General features: G+C 26.4%; 2 protein-coding genes and 1 long non-coding RNA gene across 4 annotated transcripts; 2 read left to right on the top strand and 1 right to left on the bottom strand.

Annotated features, from left to right (window-relative positions):
• The first annotated feature begins 3 nt into the window (after window positions 1-3).
• mib2 (E3 ubiquitin-protein ligase mind bomb 2) lies at window positions 4-5,488 on the top strand. The gene is made up of 11 exons (XM_086905850.1): window positions 4-249; window positions 464-924; window positions 1,008-1,123; window positions 1,194-1,795; window positions 1,852-2,020; window positions 2,088-2,355; window positions 2,432-2,743; window positions 2,816-3,179; window positions 3,253-3,464; window positions 3,535-3,776; window positions 3,873-5,488. The coding sequence occupies exons 2-11, from the start codon at window positions 494-496 to the stop codon at window positions 4,184-4,186; spliced, it is 3,030 nt and encodes a 1,009-aa protein (XP_086761976.1). The 5' UTR covers window positions 4-249; window positions 464-493; the 3' UTR covers window positions 4,187-5,488.
• A 2,946-nt stretch (window positions 5,489-8,434) lies between these two features.
• Window positions 8,435-21,016, bottom strand: LOC100865907 (midnolin-B). Of its 2 annotated transcripts, none has more exons than XM_031916274.2 (5): window positions 19,857-21,016; window positions 15,945-16,032; window positions 11,145-12,197; window positions 10,415-10,754; window positions 8,435-10,330 (listed from the first exon to the last, which is right to left on the bottom strand). In XM_031916274.2, the coding sequence occupies exons 1-5, from the start codon at window positions 20,327-20,329 to the stop codon at window positions 10,077-10,079; spliced, it is 2,208 nt and encodes a 735-aa protein (XP_031772134.2). In that variant the 5' UTR covers window positions 20,330-21,016; the 3' UTR covers window positions 8,435-10,076. The 2 variants fall into 2 exon arrangements, with proteins under 2 accessions (XP_031772134.2, XP_086761972.1); XM_086905846.1 differs by having other exon boundaries at window positions 11,175-12,197.
• On the top strand, window positions 17,451-19,666 carry LOC147657876 (uncharacterized). The gene is made up of 3 exons (XR_015291473.1): window positions 17,451-17,708; window positions 18,142-18,269; window positions 19,231-19,666. It is a non-coding gene; the product is annotated as an uncharacterized LOC147657876 (long non-coding RNA).
• Window positions 21,017-21,035: the final 19 nt, after the last annotated feature.

The following is a 21,035-nucleotide window of genomic DNA, read 5'->3' as shown; positions in this document are numbered from 1 at the left end:
GGCGCCTTTGACCAACCTCTGAGTTATGAGGTTACGATCATTGACACGGACGCAGAATTCTATTAGAATGAACCTTCGTTATGGTACTTGTTAATGATGTTGTCAAAAACTATAAATTGTTTGCGAATTATTTCGTATAATTTAAGTTTATTATATTTCTTTAAAATCTCAAATCCACTGAAATACATGAAAAACTGCACGTGTGTATATGATTCATAAAATATATCCTATTAGATTTGACCATTTCAGGTATGTATTTATGTACGTATGCTTGTTTAAATATATATGCTTTTCGAATTCTTTCTTTTCGTTTTGAATTAAAATTTCATGAAAATTTATTGAATATATTGAAATTTTAAATAAAATAATATAATAATTAAAATTTTTTAACATATACCATAAATTAGTAATTTTTTTTATAGAATAACTTATAATATATCCATTCTTGATTTGTTTTGTAAAGGGTCATATATACGATCACGTATATTTGGAAATGTTAGAAGTTGGTTTAAGAGTAGTTCGTGGACAGGATTGGAAGTGGGATGACCAAGATGGTGGAGAAGGTCATGCAGGAACAATTGTGGAAATTGGCAAACCTCCTTCTTTTGGCAATTCAGCTTCTAGTCCCAATCCATCTGATAGAACACCAGATAAAACTGTTATTGTTCAATGGGATCATGGATCTAGGAGCAATTATAGAATTGGATACCAAGGAGCTTATGATCTTTTGGTATTTGATAATGCAGCCATAGGTGTCAAGCATGCAAATATCATATGTGATGGATGTAAAAGACATGGGATAATTGGTATTAGATGGAAATGTATACAATGTTGTGATTATGATTTATGTACCCAATGTTATATGGCTGATGTACATGATCTGAACCATTGTTTTGAGAGATTTCAAACAGCTAACTCTGTGGGGTTGGTTTTTAAAAAATTATAATATGTTTATTTGATAATTAAATATATAATTCAGTTTATAATCTTTATTACTAATTATATAGGATTCAATTGACTCCAAGAGAAGACTGTACTAAAATATCTTTAAAAGGAATATTTATAGGAGCTAAAGTTATTCGTGGTCCTGATTGGGAATGGGGAAATCAAGATGGAGGAAGAGGTACTAAATATTTCAATTTTTTTATTTAAGAATATTGTAAACAAAAAATTTTAAAACGCAAATATTTTAGGAAAGACTGGTAGAGTTATAGATATACGTGGATGGGACAATGAAAGTAGTCGTTCAGTGGCAACTGTATCATGGTCTAAAGGCAGTACAAATGTTTACCGTCTCGGATACAAAGGTTGCGTTGATTTATGTTATGTAGAAGAAGCTACAGCTGGTACATACTATAAAGAACACCTTCCACTTCTTGGACAACCAATAATGGCAATATCCGATAATGGAACCAATATAACTTCAATTAAGAGTGGTTTTCCTTTATCTGTATCTAGTCCACGTCACTCAACATTTAATGTTGGAGACAAAATAAAAGTATTGGTTGATGTAGAGACATTAAAAGAAATGCAAGAAGGTCATGGTGGTTGGAATCCACGTATGGCTGAATATATAGGTAAAATCGGTAGAGTTCATCGTATTACGGACAAGGGTGATGTCCGTGTACAGTTTGAAGGATGTAACAATAGATGGACTTTTCATCCGGGTACACTGACAAAAGTTATTAGCAAAGATACTTTTTCTTTAGGAGATATAGTTAGAGTAAAAACCGATTTATGTGCAGTTAAACTTTATCAACAAGGTCATGGAGAATGGATAGATGTGATGAAAAATGTAAGTTTATTAATTTTCTAATTAATTATTTGATTTTATCATAAGAAAATTTGTAGGCTCTAGGAAAAACTGGAAAAATAATCAAAATATATTCTGATGGAGACTTAAGAGTTGCTTTAGATGGTCACACATGGACATTTAATCCTTTAAGTGTTTCTCCTGTTCCTCCAGGAGTAGAAACTGTTACTGTACAGGATGAACCAAATAGAAATCGAGATTGGACAGGTATATTCATATCCTATCAATTGTAAGTTATTTTAATATAAAGACTACAATTTATTCTTATTTACAGCTGAAAGTGTTGACACAGAAGTTGAAAAATTATTAAGAGATGCAGCTAGAGGAGAAGCAGGAGTATCTGCAGTTCAAGAATTTCTCAAAAAATATCCTGGTAGAGTAGATGCGAGAGCTGGTGGACCAGGAGGGGGAAAAAAAACTTGTCTACAAGTAGCAGCGCATCAAGGACAAAAAGATCTCTGTATTCTTCTTCTAGATGCTGGAGCATCTTTACGAGCTATTGATGAGGATGGAGACACACCTCTTCATTATGCTGCTTTTGGGTTTGTTATAAGATTTATTAAATTTTAAATAATCACATTTAGCGTTTGAAATTACAAAAAATTTTTTGTTTCATAGAAATCAACCGGAAATAATGGAATTGCTTCTTTCACGTGGTGCAGCAATCAATGCCGTGAACAATGGCAAATGTAGTGCATTGCATGTGGCCGTAAATAAACAACATGCTCAATGTGTAAAAGTTTTATTACGTCATCATTGCGATGTTAATCTTCAAGATTCATATGGAGACACAGCGTTACACGATGCTATTGGAAAAGATGCTTTGGATATAATTGATGCTCTTTGTTCATGTGAGAAAGTGGATTTCACGTTAAGAAACAAACGAGGCTTTAACGTGTTACATCATGCTGCTTTGAAGGGTAATGCTTAGTAAGTATACTTATGTTTCATGTTATCATTTTAGAGATTTAATTAAAGATATATATATATATTTTGGTACAGCGCAACAGAGAAATTAATGGCACGAGCGAGACATTTAGTGGATGTTAAAAAAGAAGATGGCTTTGCAGCATTGCATCTTGCAGCTTTGAATGGTCATAAAGATGTAGCCGCCATACTTCTTTCTTCGAATGGTGGAAACGCAAAAGTAGATTTACGAAACAATCGACGTCAAACTCCTTTACACCTAGCCACTTCTCAAGGACACTGGGCTTTAGTAGAGTTTCTGGTTCATCATAATGCTGATATTGCTAGCATAGATGCAGACGGAGATACGGTGATACATATTGCAATAGTGAAGAGTCATAATCAAAGCAATGTGGTTCCTACGCCTGAAAGTTGTCAAGATTCACCTCTTATTTATGCAGTATATTATGTTTTTTTTATATATTCTAATTTTATTTTTATTAATTATATTATTTAAATAAAATTTATTGTAGATATGGCAAAATTTAGCAAGGCAAGGCATGAAAACAGAACTTGCATTAGTTTGTTTTCTAGTGAATATGGATAGAAGTTGTACCTTATTGGAACATGCAAGAAATTCAAAAAATAAAACGCCATTAGATCTTCTTGAAACTGATTCTCAACTCGCTTCATATATTAATTTGATACGATGTTATCAATACCAAAGTCATAATACCCAATTAGAGTAAATAAATTAATAGTTAATATTATAAAATTATATAGAATTAAAATTTATATATATATATATGTTACAGAATAGAAAATTCATCTACTTCAGAATCTTCCATATATCAAATAGATACAGTATTGCAATCGGAAGTTGTACATGGAACGAGAAAATGTATTCCAGGTTCTGGTGATGCTTCTGAATGTCACAATTGTTTAGGTATAGTAACGAACGCAATGAAAGAAAGAGAAGAAAATAGGTTCGATCCTAGTAGCAGTCTTGCTATTATTAACTGTACTCACTGTGGTCATGGAATTGCCAAAACGAAAGGTATTTTATATTAATTGATAATATTATTAATATTAATATATCTATATATTATTACAAAGATAGATTATTAATTTATCATTTTGATCTGATTGATAGATGGCCAAATAGCAACAGGCGAAATTTCTTTGACAAAACAAAAAGAAAAAATGAAAGATAATGTTTTGGATGAAAAAAAAAAGGAAGAAGATCAAGATAAGGAAAGAGAAAAAGATAAAGATTTAGAACGATTACGTTATTTAGAAACACGAATAGCTGATTTGGAGGAAGCCAATATGTGTAGTATCTGTATGGAACGTCGTCGAAATGTCGCTTTTCTTTGTGGTCACGGAGCTTGCGAACATTGTGCAGCTCCTTTAAAAACATGTCACATGTGTCGCAAAGTTATCACAAAAAAGATTAATTTATATTAGACAATCAAAGCGTCTTTACGCTCTCTATTTAGGTGCTATTTTGTTTCCTAATATTCGTACGTTCGGATATATGCGATATTATTGGCTGTAAAAATTAAGTAACTAAATTGAAGCTGCCAAAATATACAATATCTTTCTATTTAAACGTAAGATGTTCAATGAAACCTTCATAACTGCACCAATGTTGCTATAAACAAAAATCCAGAAGATGTATGGCGAATGTTACATTTATAATTTCTTTCTTTTTTAAAGTTATAAATTATTTTAAAAATCTTTATTCATAAATTACAAACATTTCGCCGTTTTATCCCGTCCAATTTTTATTAATTGAAAATATAAGCGTATAAAAGCTTATAAAAATCTCTTTATTCTAGATACATAATATATTATTAATCAAACTCCAAAATGTCCACTATTAAAATAGAATTAATTTGTTAAATATCTTTTGCATTTCTAATAAACATTTTGGAGTTTTCTTTTTTATTGGTAATATTTGACTGAGCAATCAAATCACATGTTAAATAAATTAAAGATTCATTATAATAAATTTTGAAGTTTTCATACATATCGCACATGTATATTATTAATAATAATATAGCATGTATATTATTATTAATTGTAGAATATTATTTCTATTATTTTATATTGATGTAATATTAATAATATTATAAAATTTAGTATATATATATATATAGCAAAATAAGAGATTTACAAATAGCCAAAATTAATATAAAAAATTATGCTTACTAAATAATTTAATTAATTAAGCTCTTTTGTGATTGAATAAAAAAAACTGATAGATTTATTAAGAGTGGATTTCCATCATAAAATATGTGCCACCAATAAAATTCAAAGGAACAAATTTATTTAGAATATAATTAATTTTATAATAATATTTAGATAAAAATTTTGTAGAACGACAAAAGTGCAATACTATTAAAAAAAAATAGGCATATAGTAATTATTTTAATTAGAATTTAGTGAAATTCAAACGCAGAATACATATGTAACACTAAAATATATCATTGTAATTCCATTCCTTGAAATTATATATTACAATTTCAATTTCTTCAAAGAAATTATTATTATGGAATAATATTTTGTTTGAAATTTTACGCTTATTGTATGTAACAATTTGATTCATTAAAATAATAATAATTTTCTTTTTTCAAAATAATAATTGTTGTAATATAATTTTTTAGGTTATACTTAGATTTTAACGAATTAACGTTTTAATAAATGTGTAATTAACATTCTAATTTTAAAATGATTAAATAAATGAATTCTTATTACGATTTGTTACATTGCATGTATTTTTTTTTTAAAAATCGCAGGAATTCGTTAGAATATATTTCGCAAGTAATCGATTGTACAAATTTTATTTTTTTGTGTAATAATAGCATATGTTTCGATAAATTATTGTTTATATAATGAATTATTGGATAATAACAATTGAAACAAAAAAATTTTTGACAGTGAATATATCACACACACATATATATATATTGATATATTTTATTTTTTCAGCTGCATAAAATTATCAGAATACATTCAATATTTAATTTAATTTTTTGCAATAAAATCATAAAAAAAATTATATATAATAAATTAATATTATATATAATTTTTTAAAACTATGGAACTTGAAAGAAAGAATCTACCACAAGAAGATTTTTGTCAGCTTAGATGAGAAAATTAATCAAGAAATGAAAATCTATAATAATTTTATTTACAAAAATTTGGATGTTGTAGTATTTATTTATTTATTTATATTCTATAATATATGTATATGTAAATAATTTACAAGTATTTATTAAACCAAATTTTATATAAATTTCCTGTATGGCTATATATTATTCTATTATAACATCTTGAAGCTAATAATCCGCTTTTATTCAAAACTTGTGTAAGAATACTGTTTATCTTTTGTATTATGTAACAATATTTTATCGATTGTAACAATAGTATAATATTATATGTTAATAAGTAAGTATTTAATTATTATATTTATTATATTATTATATTATATTTATGTTTTTTGGATAAATCTGTTCAATTTTTAAAAAAATTCTTTTCTATTGACAATTAAAATTTCAAATATATATTCAATATCATCCTGCTCTTCAAAAGATACAATCCTGTTCATTATTTCTCAAATTTTTTTTATATTAAATTAATGATAATAATGATAAAGTAAATAAATAATTTGTATATTTTATATTGATAATATTGTTCATAATAATAAGATGATTATTAATCTAACACTTACCTTAGAATACGATTCTAATATATACTTTTAACGAATATATTACATCTTTTAATAGTTTGTAATAACAGTATATAAGATTAATAAAGTATCAAAACTTTTTTTAAAAAAAAAAATTATCTATTCTAGACTATGTTAAATATTTTGTTTTCAAGATTTTTATAAATAAATGTATATATATTAAATGTAATAAAATGAATTTTCCTATTTAGTATTTTGATCTTGATCAAGATTTTATATTTTTTGAATAAAACTAATTATTTTTTTATTGTAATGGTAAATGAAAAAGAAAAATTATACTAATTATACTAATTATATTTTTCAAAATTATTAAAAAAATGTTATACTTATGATTTAAAACATCAAATTCAAAGATTCAAAATATTCTTAGTACTAATATTCTTAGTAATAATAATCAAAATGTTTAGTCAAAAATTCATAATAAAAATGTTTATCATGTATTCTTTCTTGTTATATAATAAAATATTAATGTTGAAATGATGAAAAATTTTATAAAATTATATTTTAAAAATTTGTTTTTCAATAAAAAAAATTTTTGTGTAAAATTAAAAGACAAAATATATTAATTAAAAAAAAATATTGTTTGTGGAATTACAAAAAAAAAGCAATTGAAAGAAAATAATTGAAAAAAAATACTTACCAAAATATAATAATACTTTTATGTTTTGTTATGTATAGATTTTTACGAAATTTGTAAATATAATATTTTTAATCTTACATAATATAACATTATTTGATAAACGTAATGATCAGTTGATTTTTTGTCTACACAGCTAACGGAAATTAAAAATTATCTGACTGAATTAAAGCGCGACGAAATTTTTTGATCAATTTTTTCTTATTTAATTGTTCTTAAGATTTAATAGTTCATTGCACAATTTACATACATCTAATTTTGAAGATATTTAATAGCTATTATTTAATAGTAAGTTATTAATAGCTAATTGTTCAATGTCAAAAAAACTTTTTTTACATTTTTTAATTTTATATTATTTTTAATTTTAATTATTACATTTAGCTAATATAAATTGATAATTATAATTTTTTAATTTCATTTTAAATTTCAGTTTAAACTTAACATCTACTTATTATTTCAATTGCTATGAATTATATTTTAAAATATAAATATTTAAATTTATGAATAAATGAAATATATTTTCAATGTGACAAAACAAATTCCCTTTTGCAGAAATTTATAGACAAATATTTGATTCTTAGAGATTAAATTCTTTAATTCTATATATATATTTTTTAATATATAAAAGAATGTATGAGTCGATATTCTATTTATAGATTTATTGGGTTTGTTTTTTAATTTTTTAAATAGTGCATGAAATTTTCTGAATCTTATTCTTGAAACAAATATATCATTTATTTGTTTTTTTCATTTTATTTAAGCGTAAAAATTTCAAAAATGGACTTTTTAAGAAATAAACATATTATTCATTATGAATGTCATGTACAAACTAACGTTTTGTCAATTGTTTCAGAATTTTTATAATTATATTGAATTTGTTAAAACATATATTCAATGTAATCGCTTGTTGCATTTATCCGATAAATACTTCGGATTTATTCGTCAGAATGTTAGTTTGTCAAGAAACTTATCCATTATAATCATAGCTTTAAATTTCAATAAATTTATACAATTGTACGATTCAAAACGTAACTTAAATAAACAATTTAAAAATTAATAACTTTAATCAATTTCAAATTTTTTTAAATCATATATATATATATATATATATTTTTTTTTTCTTATAAACTAAAACGAAACAAATATTTCCAAAATATTCCAAATAACATGCTTAATTTAAAAATTAATAATAATTAATAATAAATGTAGAACGAAACAGCATCAGCAGTTTTTTTTTTACACAAGCAATAAACAGTAATAACAATAACAAACACTCAACAGATGATGTCACATTCAAACAAGACTTAAAGATGAACTTCATTCCTTTTTTTTTTTAGCTTAGCAAGCAATCTTATTTATTTTGGTATTCGATAAAATTCGATAATCATATGTTACAATATTGAGCCAGTTTGTAAAACTGCAGCTGTAGTAATGATAATAATATAATAATAGTAATATTTGTTTTTCCTAAGTAACTTAGAACACTATTATCAGATATTATATTATTTAGTACCTAATAATAAAACTTAAATGAATTTTGGCTTTAGAGCCATACGATAGGATTATCTAATTCTAATTATAGGACCATTTTTTCACGTGCTTCAAGTTTTCACTTCCTTTTTTTCTTTTCTCTTTTCTTTTTTTTCTTTTTTTTTCTTGTCAAATATTGATATTATAATGATTATAATTTTTGAATAAAATAATCAAAATTATAAGTCAGTATCTGAAGTTAAAAATCTAATCTATTCTTATTTTAAATTCATTAAAACTGATATGAGATTATTAAAGTATGAACTGATTGATCGGTATCACATATTAGATTTTATCAATAATACATTAAGCAAATTAAATGTCACTATTCAAAGACATTTTTTTATTTCTTAATAAATATAAAGAAAAAATGTTTTATGATTTATTTCATCTTTCTATTTGTTGATAAATAAAAGTTTATGAATATATTAGTGATTACAAAGTGCACTTTATTTATAGAGGTTAATTCTGATACAGTTCAATCAGTCTATAGAAAAAATATTTTTTGGAAAAAAAAAAAAAAAAAAAAGAAAAAAAAAAGAATTTTTTCTAATAATAATTTTCGAAATTCTCAATTGTGAGCAAATATGTAACATTGCTTTTTGTAACAGTCTTTCCTGCAATTCGCGGAAATATATGAGTTTAAAATTACCTATTTGTGTCTACTGAACTTGAGTATAAGTCGATACCGACAGAAAGTGATAATCAATGATCAAAGTGACGAGTCCTTTCTGATTCTTCAAGATCTATCAAAATTGTTCTATATTAAACTCTTTTTTTCTTTTCCATTTTCATTCATTTATTGAATTTTTTTTTTTTATGTGCTGGCTACATTGATTCATTCATCAAGTACAATTATTGTCAGCTATGACCAAGTCCTGAGTAATAGACAAAACAATTCTTTAATGTAATTTAATCATTTTTGAGTTAGAATCTTCCTTTTCTATTAAATTTCTATTTGATAGTTTCTATATCATGCTTAACATTGCACGTTATTTTGTCACATAGTATTGCTATGATTTTTGCAACTTGTGAGTTTTTTTAACCAAAATCCAAACATTTTAATTATATATTTGGACTGGAGGTATATATATATCATAGACAATACTGAAAATGGAAAAAGAGAATATTGCATATATACAATTATAGCATACAATTTTCAACAAGAGTTTCTTCATTTTCATTGCAATATTTCATATGTTGAGAATAAGATAATATGTTCCTTTTAAATGTAATTAAAATAACTTCAAATTTTTTTTTGTATAAATAAAACTAATCAATAATGGTTCAAATCAATGAACTCTTCTCGGTGTAAAAAAGCAAATATATGCTATGAAAAGCAATAGAATCTGTCCATTTGCTCTTCAATAAATCAGTGCGCTAGTTAAAAATTGGATTTATATTATATAGTTACTACTTTTCGTTAAATCACATATTCAAGCTACAACTGGTTCAGGACTACAAGGTTGCAAGTCTGGCTCGTTTTGAGATTCTGTTGCATTTGCAGTGGTATTTGACGTGTTTGGATCATGGTTTGGATCTGGATCCGGTGTTACTGCTGCCCATTGTGTAGTATATGGTGCTGCCCCAGCTTGTCTTCTAGCTTTTCTTCTAGCACGTCGTTGTTCCATTACTAATCGTAAACGTCTCATTTTTCCTTTAGTTGCTTCATTTTCTTTCGATAATTCTTCTATAATGATAAATAATTAAATTATGAATCTACTTTTCTATGATATAGTTAATTTGTTTAAATTATATTTTTAAGATTAAATACCAGTAGAATAACCAGGATTAGAGGAATCGTGACAACCAACAATAGATGTAGAAGCACTATTCACATTGGTTGTCACTCCAGTCGAGGACGGAGAAGTTGATGACTGTTGGCGATTGTTAGAATGCCTATGATGATGCCTATAATGACCTGCAGTGGCAGCTGGTGTAGCACATAACAAATCATTAAGAATGTGAATAATGGTACTTATATCTCGTTTAGGACGTCCATGTCTATCCTGAAGAGCTGGATTCAAGGTCCCACTAAATGTACCAGAATATACACCTTTTCCATGATGATGCATACTCTCTATTATTGCACCTTGTCTGCGTCTCGCATTTTCCTATGTTTAAAAAATTTTATATAATTATATTAAAATAAAATTTATAAAAAAATGTTTAAAATATTAATTTCATAGTATATATGTATATATTAAATATTATTGATATACATTGATTTATTTTACATATTTTTTAAAATTTACATTGCATGCATTTAATTATAAAAAAAATCATACAATCAAAAAGAGAGGACAAAATAAAAGAAAAATATATTTAAGAACCTAAGAGGTTCTTTAATAAATTCTTTTTATAATATGAATCATTAAATAATGAAAATCATAAAAATATTTCACAAAAAATTTCTGTCTCTTAGGATCTTAACAAACACACATTCTAAGGTATATATGAAATAGTGGTACACAGGGGGAACTGGCATCGGTAACAATGTATACCTCTGCGAGGTCGACCCGTGAGGTGAGTACCTCAGAGGAAAGCTGCTTCAGTTTCTGCGTCAAGTTACGAGAAGCTTCAGCTAGCGCTCTGGTGTCTAAAGTTGCAGCCTTCGAATTTTGTTCAGTTAATGAAGAAGTAGGACTCTGGGGATTGGTGTCGCCATCCATTATATTACTTCTGGAGGAGTCTGTATCATTAGATTGTTGACCATGATGATGAGCAGGACAGAGTTTTTTTCTCGGCGGGGTTATATCATAAGATACTGATTCTATACATCCGTGTCCTGTAGAGGTAGATTGTTGCAAATGGTCCATAGAGGATGAAAGAGATTGGTTACTATTGGATAAACTGATAGGTTTATTTCTTGAGTGATGATGATGATGGTGATGATGATGGTGATGGTGATGACTATGATGATGATGATGATGATGGTGATATAGAAGGCAAGATTGACAAGCATTAGAATTTCCATTAGGCGACATTGAGCCATGGCTGCTACTATTTCGAGCGGATGGTGGTTGGCTAACGCAAAGAGACGAATGTGGAGGACTAATTGGCGAGTATGAGGACGACGAGGAAATGGAAGAAACAGTTGTAGCGCGACTCGAACAAACTGGACTGGTCGTAGTAGTAGCTGTCGAGAGACTGGTACTACAACTGGCTGCTGCATGTAATGCTGAAGCCAAACTGCTTATCAAAGAAGATGTCCTCGCAGCCGCAGTACCACTTTGTAATTTCGCAGAGTTATTAGTAGAACGTGTAGCTAGGACAGTAGATCGTCTACTTTGCAAAGAAGTTGAAACATGGTTGCTTGATAAGTTAGATCCATTGGAACTGTTTCCACCGATAGTTAATCCGGTTGTATTATTAGTTGTTTGATTGGCTGTTGGTGAAGCCGGAGTTACAGTGGATAATTGTAACTGTATCAACATCATGTGATCCCCCAATCGCATGGTAAGATTCAAGGGGGCTTTGCCAGAAAGGAAATCGTTCACTTGAGAATCATTTAAACTCTCTAGCGCTTGCATCACACTTTGTTCCGGTCGTTGTGCCTGAAAATATTTATATTAATCAAAGCCTAATTTTTTAATTCTTTTCATTTTATGCATTGCATATTTATATATATATTATTATAATATGTTCAAATTATTTCTCATAATAAAAAAAATAATTATGCAAGACTATTCATAAAAATATGATTCGACTAAAAACAGCATTTACATACTTTAATAAAAAGACAACAATCTAGAGAGCTAAAGAGGAAGTCATATGGATTAACTAACTCCATTCGATTAACTTTTTGACCTTGTATCTGAATCTGAAATTATTTTTTATATCCTTCCGTTTATGTAATCAATCAACTTTAAATTTAAGAATTAAGGAAACTCCATTATATGAAAGATCAAAATTCTAATACATACATACATCACTTTTCTTTAAAAGCATTGATTTTTTTAAAGTCATTATATGTTCTTACATAAACTTAATTTTTGGAAAATCGAATAGAAAAAAAAAACTTGATAAATTTAAATTAGATCCTAATATGTTTAATAACTCTGAAATGTCAATGACTCGATAATTTTTTTTTTCATAGAATAGATATATTTATTTAAATAAAAGATGAAATTGAATCGATAAGACGACGACAAGAGATGGAAACGCGAGAAGACCTGCAGAAGAGGGGAAACCTCGCGAACCGCGGCTCAGACCCTAGACGGCACAGATAGGCATCCCTCGATACACCTAACGGACTTCCTTTCACTGATGGTCATCGTATATTTGGTAATTCAATTTGCTTGCGCTCCGTTTACGAAGAATCTCAGCTTCTATGAATGGACCTTCAACACCATTTCAATCACATAATGCTTCTTTTTTTATCCAAATTTTCATTAATTGAAAAATAACCAAATAAAATAAACCAATAATATATTAATAATTTCGTAATTCATTCATTAATAAATCACTCATTAATCATTCATTAATAATCATATATTCAATTAATATTTCTGTGAAAATATTTATTTTTATTTTTTTTAAAACTTTAACTATTAAGTTTTTTTAAAACGTCTTTAATAAAATAATAATTGAATATATGAACTTTTTTTAAATAAAATAATAATTATTGAATCTTATATTTTAACTATAAAGAATTCGTGATTTATTAATCTAAAGATTCCTATGTATTTCGTGAGAATTAATATAAATCAGAGAACCTCTATAGTTATCATAGAATCATGAATATTGCAACGACAACGTAGGAAGCTAATGGCTCCATGCTTAAGACGCAACCTGCTATCAAGCCAGAAACATACACTATGAGTCGTATTTTCCCCTATCTATGCCATGTCTCGCTAAGGTACGCTAAGTAATATAGCAAAATGAAGAAAAAGTATACTTTAAAAAAAGAACTTAGTAAATAGTAATAAAGGCATAATTACATGAGGAACATTTATAATTTACAATATCAACTGAAAATAATAACAAAAATGTTAAGAAAAACACGAATAATTTGCATTAATATCAAATACATTTCAATTGAATGTATATGTAAATAAACTTTTGTTAGAAGTATAAAATAATATTAAAAATAATGTATTATTAAACAATTTATAATATATATACCAACTAAATATTTATTTAGTAACTTAATAATTTTATTATATAGAATTGAAATATGATTATTCTTATCTTAATTATAAGAATTTTTTTTTTAATATAATATACTTAGAGATACATATCAAAATTTTACTTCATGTTTTTCCAAAATATGTATTCAGAATTTCTATACAATATTTAAAATTTAATGAAGCAAAATTTATTTTCTAGTCTCTAAGATCATTTTCTAAGATCATTTTCTAAGATCATTAAAAATGTCTTAATATTTATTAAATTTATTGAAAATATAAATTAAACTATCTATAAATAAAAATAAACAATGATAATTCATCATTATAATTCTTTGATTATTAAAAAAAACAGATTATATTAGAAAAAATATTATATTCGTTAATCTATCAAACCAGAATAATTCGATTTGTTTTTTTGATAACATGATTATTTTGATTTTATTTATTAATAAAATTTTTAGCAACAATTAATTAAATTCTATAAAAGTGATATTTAAAATTCAAACCTGTTATTTAATTATTATTTATGTTATTTATAAATGTTATTTCTACATTTCTCTAAAAATAATGCGAAAATATTAAAGAAATTTTACTATTTCACAGAATTTTCATAATCAATCAATAAAACTTTTCTTTCAATTAAGCAAACATTACCAGAATTGTCTATCAAACCTTTAAGCTGTTTAATAGAGTTTTCATATGTTACAGATAAAACTACATTCTAATATTCATACATCTATGATCAATTTCATCTTTTATTCTTTTTTTCTTCAAATAAAAAAAAACTGATATTCATGTGTTTTCAGATTGTTTTTCACTAAAAAACCAAATTATTAAATAAATTATTTGAATATAAGACAAAATTTTTAATTTCAAAGATCAAGAATCTCAATATTTAGTACTATTTTTTTTTCAAGTGAAAGTCAAGAACCGTTAACATTTGCTTATGAATGAACTGTTAATGTTTTTACAGACATAACCATATAAAAGTATATTCTTTATGTTATTAAAGAGAATAAATTTATGAAGGATTTTATTTTTATTATAAAAATAAAACTATAGATAAAAAGTATATGCCGATTTAAAAAAATATTTTTAATCAAGAGAAAATCGATCAGACTGGCTAACTATGAACAAAATCGACGTTAGTCTCGCCCTGTTTTATCATAACTACCCACGAAAGAATGGCAAGCATGTATAGGCAACGTTAGCGTAGCAGTTATCCTGATCCACACGGCATAGCTACACACATTTACACATCCTACACATAGGCACTCTTTAAAATTGACTGCGGGTGACCGAGACTCGAGCGGGCGGTCCCCTTGACAGCCATGCGAACGAGTCTCGGTCGCGATAAGGACCCGTAGTGCCGGCGCTGTTGCCAGTACCTACAGATTATTTCTTTGTGTATACACGTGCAGTCGATATATGCATAGTCTAGCTTCTCTTTTATCGATTCAAATGGAACCTAGTAGAGATTGTTAGCTAGATTTTTTTGATTTTGTTCTGGAAATAGAAATATCAATTAAAAAATCATCAAAGAGCCTTATTTTTCATTTGAATTGATAGAGTGTTGATAGAGAAAGTTGAAATTACAAAATAAATAAAAAATTATTTAAGATTTATAAATGGATAAAGAATTTAAAATTAATTAAATTAACTTTTCAAAAGTGACATAGAATTTCATTTATCTATTTTAGTACATATATATAGGTATGATGTAGATAATAAAATTTCAGACAATTTCCTTTATATATAATTTAAATTTTTTTCAAAAATTAACCATCCTAATATAGAAAAAATTTTGTAAGAACTATCCTATATAAAACAAATTATACATACGAGATATTCTTAATATAAATCATGATATGCACTCTATCAGAAGAATTAAAGAAACTTTATATGTAATGAAATACCTTTAAGATGTCGTAATGCATGTAAAGAATAGTACGAGATCAGCAAAGAAAAATATGACGCAATAGTACTGGAATATAAAGTGCTGACGATACATTGACCGAGAAACCAAGTGACCTAATGATACGACGAACGAAGTTAACGCATTTACTTAAATTAATATTTTTACGTTCTCTTTCTTTTATGAAAACTTTTCTGTTAAGATGTCGACAAAAAAATTGTTTAAATTTTTATTATCAGAACATGCATTTAACTTACTAATAGGCCGGTTTCTACACTCGGAAGCAATGTGAGTCGACTGCCATCTTGCAAACGATTTTCCTCAAGTGTTCCCTCGCGCAATTGTCTGAAATACAAATTTAAAATTATTGTTCAAGTTTCATACTGATAAAATTATAGCAAAAATTGTGGAATTTTAAATTAAATATATCTCTTATCACATGATATAATTTTATAAAATCTCTTAATTCTAAGTCTAACCATTTAAATTATATTTTATAATTCATAAATTATAAGATATTAATTATTAATATAGAAATATTTTATCTATTTTTAATAATGTACATAAAATTCATAAATAAATAAAAATAATTAAGTATGATAATTCTTAAAAACTCTAATACAATTATATATATATATATATATATATATATATAAGATATACTATATTATACTATACTATACTATACACTATACAACTTTCAAAATTTAAATGATATTAGTATTAATTATATTATCATGTTATGATAATAAAATAATATGATTCGTGAGACGATGTGATAAATCGTACATTATAAATCAGATATTGAAACTGCATTCATATATACATATGTCACAAGAATCATTGTACAATTCTTTTCGCAGTATATTTATATATCTAATAATATAATACAAATATTTATAATTCATAATTTTTAAAATTAAAATAGTTTTTTAATTAAATAGAAATTATATAAACATATTATTTGTATATTTTATATATTTAGAAGAAAATTACGAATATTTATATATTGATGAAAACTATTTTAAATTCAATCAAAATCTTATTTTTTCTATATTTCTGTTTTCTTTGTGTATTCATTAAAATATATTTAATAAACTTGATTTAAAACACATCGATGATGTATCGATGATTTTTAATCTCATTTTTATTTTTTAATTTATTTAATTTAATTTATAAATATAATTATTTATAAATTTATATAATTATTAAATATAATTATTTATTAATAATAAAAGATAGAATCTAAGAAATTTGTTAGAATTTAGTCAATACAGAAAATTCGGTTGATATTACGTCATTATTATATGTATATATCGGATTAAGATTATACAATACAGAGTAACGCATTGTATGTAACGTCTGAAATTTATTAGCTACACTTTTGCTTAAAAAACAGCTTAAATTATACAATATGGTTTCCAAGAAAAGTTTCTATTATCGTTATGAAATGTGTTATTGAAAGTATATTGAAAATATATATTAATCAGTTTCTGAAATTATTGCGAAAATATCCAACATTTTTTCATTAATATTTGTATAATTAACTTCAATTCTACAATATATATTCCATGAATTTGTAAAATATGTTTACTAAAAAATTATTACATAAATTATTATTATTATTATGAAAACGGAATTTAAGGCAGACTTTAATTAACATTATTTTCATAGATTAATATTCTTCTATAGAATTGAATTTCTACTTTAAAAAATTGATTCAACAGAGACCTCTATTAATTGAGCATTAAATATGAAATCGCGGCGGATTTTTGTGATTCTAGCGCCACTCATACGTATTCTAATAGATTTAACAGTTTTTGCAAAATTCTAGTACGATTAAATTTTCGATCTTTCTCATTATTACAAAACCATCGTTCAAAAAATATTCTTATTTCCGAATTAACGAATTCAAAATTTTATCGTATGGTTTTATGAAAACTAAATACGTATAAAATAAATTTTTAAAGTAAAAAATAATTAAAATACTAATAGGCACATATATATATGATAATAAATATGTGAGTATAAGATTTACGATACATTTTTTGGTTATCGAATGAATCAATAAAATAGAAACTATTTATTTGGATAAAAAATTATACGATTCTATTTCGCATACAATTGCAAATAAAACAATTACAATGGTGAATAATGTAACATGTACAATATAATTTAAAAAAAAATCAAATTATATATTTTTGGCACAGACCGATATTATGAGAAAAAAAAGCACGCCAAGAATACCTAAAAATAAACTATATCTGAGCAAATATAAATATATAAAGATAATACGGGAACATTCTTATCGGTAATATGATAAATAATGTTTTTTTCTTGATGACTTTAAGGTCATAGAAGGGAACCGTTTATAATCTGACTCATATAATTATACTTTATAATCCTTAATAATAGAATTGTAAACATATTTTATTTTATTTTTTTATTTTGCAGTGAAAAAAGATTTTTAAATGAATGATTTTTGATGATAAAATTAATTGGATGAAAATGTATAATAAGAATAAGTAACAGATATAAAATATTTCTTGATGACAAATAAGTACTTAATAGTGGCACAAAAGGTATGGTTATCTTTTTATGTGATCTAATTAACTAGAATTGCAATTAATTAGAAAATACATTCTTTTTAATTTTGAAAATCAATTTATAAATATCAAAATTAATTTATACATGAATGATAATATTTTTTAATTTTGAAAAGAATATTGTTTTTAATATAAATTAATATAAATTTAAATAAATTATAATGTAAATATAATGTAATGTAGATTATAATGTAAATTAGAAACATTTCATATAATACAAAATGCTAAAAAACAAAAAAATAAAAAATATTAATTAAATAATAAAAATATTAAAACTGATAAAAAGCATATAACACATTGAAAATAATACTAATATATATAAATTATAATCGTTAATATATTCTACAATTAAAGATACGCATGCGCTCAAGGAATCATAAACAAAATAGAAACAATAATAATAACAATAAATTCCCATATGCATGTCTCATATCTACATAGAGGAAGTTTGAATACAATGCATTAAATATATAATAACAAAGAATCATGAATGTTACCAAAAGTGGACTGATAAATAAAATGAACAAATAAATAATAATTGATATTCATTTCTCTGATACAATTTTAGAATACAAGATATGACTTTTATTTAAAGACATTAAAAGCGTTAATTACAATTAGATTAAAATAATAATATGAAAATTTCGAATTTAAAAATTTTAAAAATCTATTTGTAAAATTAAAATAAAAATTTTAAAAGCTATTTATAGTAAATTATAGCAAAATAGCAAAATATTATTATCATTGTTCTTTCATGTCACTATTTTAAAAATTATAGCTAGTGAAAGAAGTGAATGTTGATTATTAAAATAAAGATATGTAAAACAATAAAGAATAATAAAGAAAAAAAAAAAAATTCCAGTGATGTTGAGTACGGGAATAACCAGCCTTGTTTCCATCCAATAGTTTTTCTTTCTTCTTCTATCTCTCTTTGCAGAAGACTGTCACCGTTCCACTTTACAAGGCGATTCTCGAGATATTCTACCTACACCACCTCCACCTTCTCCTACTTCGAGTTTATGGTATGCCAGCCTTCCTCTCCATGTTTCTCTCGCGTGCTTGCACGGAGGATCAGTTCGTGCAGCGGCCCCCACGACGCCTACGAATATCATGCCTACTCTCTCTTCTTCATCATGTCGATGCTGTTTTCGTTCTTCTTCTCGCATCTTTTCAGCTATACCATACACAACACACCGATATTGTATGTGCATACACTCACTTACCATTTCTTTCTTTTCCACACACTCTTTTCTTTAACAAGGAATATTATGTAAGTACGTCTATATATTTTTTCTTGAAAATTTGTGAAAAATTCATATAGATACCTCGATGTATTATTGATAATTTAAAAATACATGACTCAAATGCTTCCATCTTTTTTATCTCATTACAATCGGAAATTAAAAAACGTTCAAAGATATTGTTATGATAAATAATGATTAAAATAATAATATGTATATATGCACATATATATATATGTATATATATAATATACATATATATATTACGTATTTATTTGTGCATATATATATATATATATATTTACTATTTCGATATACCAACCTTTCACGATGTAGTAAACAAATACGTTCCTTTGCGACCTTCAGCCTCTTCGAGATGATCTTCTTAAGGTTCTCAACAGTATCAGTACGATCGACTGTAAGGTCAAATTGTCCACCGGTGGTCGGCGTGATGCTAATAGTAATTTCGTCAGGTTCGAGGACAGTGGCAGCAACGCAGCCACACCCCGGCTGCAGTGGCGGTGTGGAGGAGGAGGACGATAACGATGACGACGAAGAAGACAATGAAGAGGAATTTGTAGGGAGTGGAGAAGCTGAGCTAGCCCTTATTGAGCGTTGATTGCAATATTCTGTTGGTTGATCGGATTGCGTCGTAGAATATGTGGTACTGGAGGTAGTCGTCCCGGATGATGCAGTATTAGTCATATCATTAGAATTTCGTTGAGTCTTTGATCTTTCATTATTCTCACTATCCATTGCTGTCACGTCTGACGGTGGATCCGTGTTACCGTCCATTCTGCAACTATCGACACCAATGGAACCGTGTCGCCAACTTCGCACACTTCGTTCAAACCCACGTCTTCGCGTCCCGTACGACTATACTATACACGCACCCGCACCTGCACCTGTACTCCCGGCGTCCTAGCTATTCGACACACACTCGTTCACGTCGCACAATCGCAGTGCCGCGAGGTCTGGCCACGGTGTCTTCGGGAACGCGAACGCCACGAGGAACGATTTAGCGAAACACAATGATGGCAAGGAGAGACGAAGAAAGAGAAACGATCAGACAGTCAGATAAGTGGAGAAACATAAAGAAAGGGAAAGGCAAAGCAAAAAAGATGGAAATGGATTAGATGAAAAAAAAGGAGATTTATAAGATTCTTGAAGATATATATGACATACTGTATGTGATTAATTCTAGGAATATATTCAAAAATAATTTTCTTTTAAATTATTTTAACTCACTGACACTATTTTTTTCTTATTACTATATATATACATGCTATAATTCTTTTTTTTTTATTAATTACAAATATGCTCCATGTTTTATTTTTGTCTTCTCACACACACTGCGTTTTAACTTAACAAGTTGTATAAGAATTTAGTATCAATTGAACAACTACACAGCCTCAACGTTTGCTAACAATTTCCGAATAGCTTCCCCGACAGATCAACGGTCAACCAATATGGCAACGTCAACTCAGGCAGACGTCTGAAT

Source organism: Apis florea, unplaced genomic scaffold, assembly GCF_048593485.1.
Source record: "Apis florea isolate Af1SG1 unplaced genomic scaffold, ASM4859348v1 contig_2492_pilon, whole genome shotgun sequence".
NCBI lineage: Eukaryota > Metazoa > Arthropoda > Insecta > Hymenoptera > Apidae > Apis > Apis florea.
Note: the sequence above shows the minus strand (reverse complement) of the source record. Positions and strands in the feature narration are given on the sequence as shown.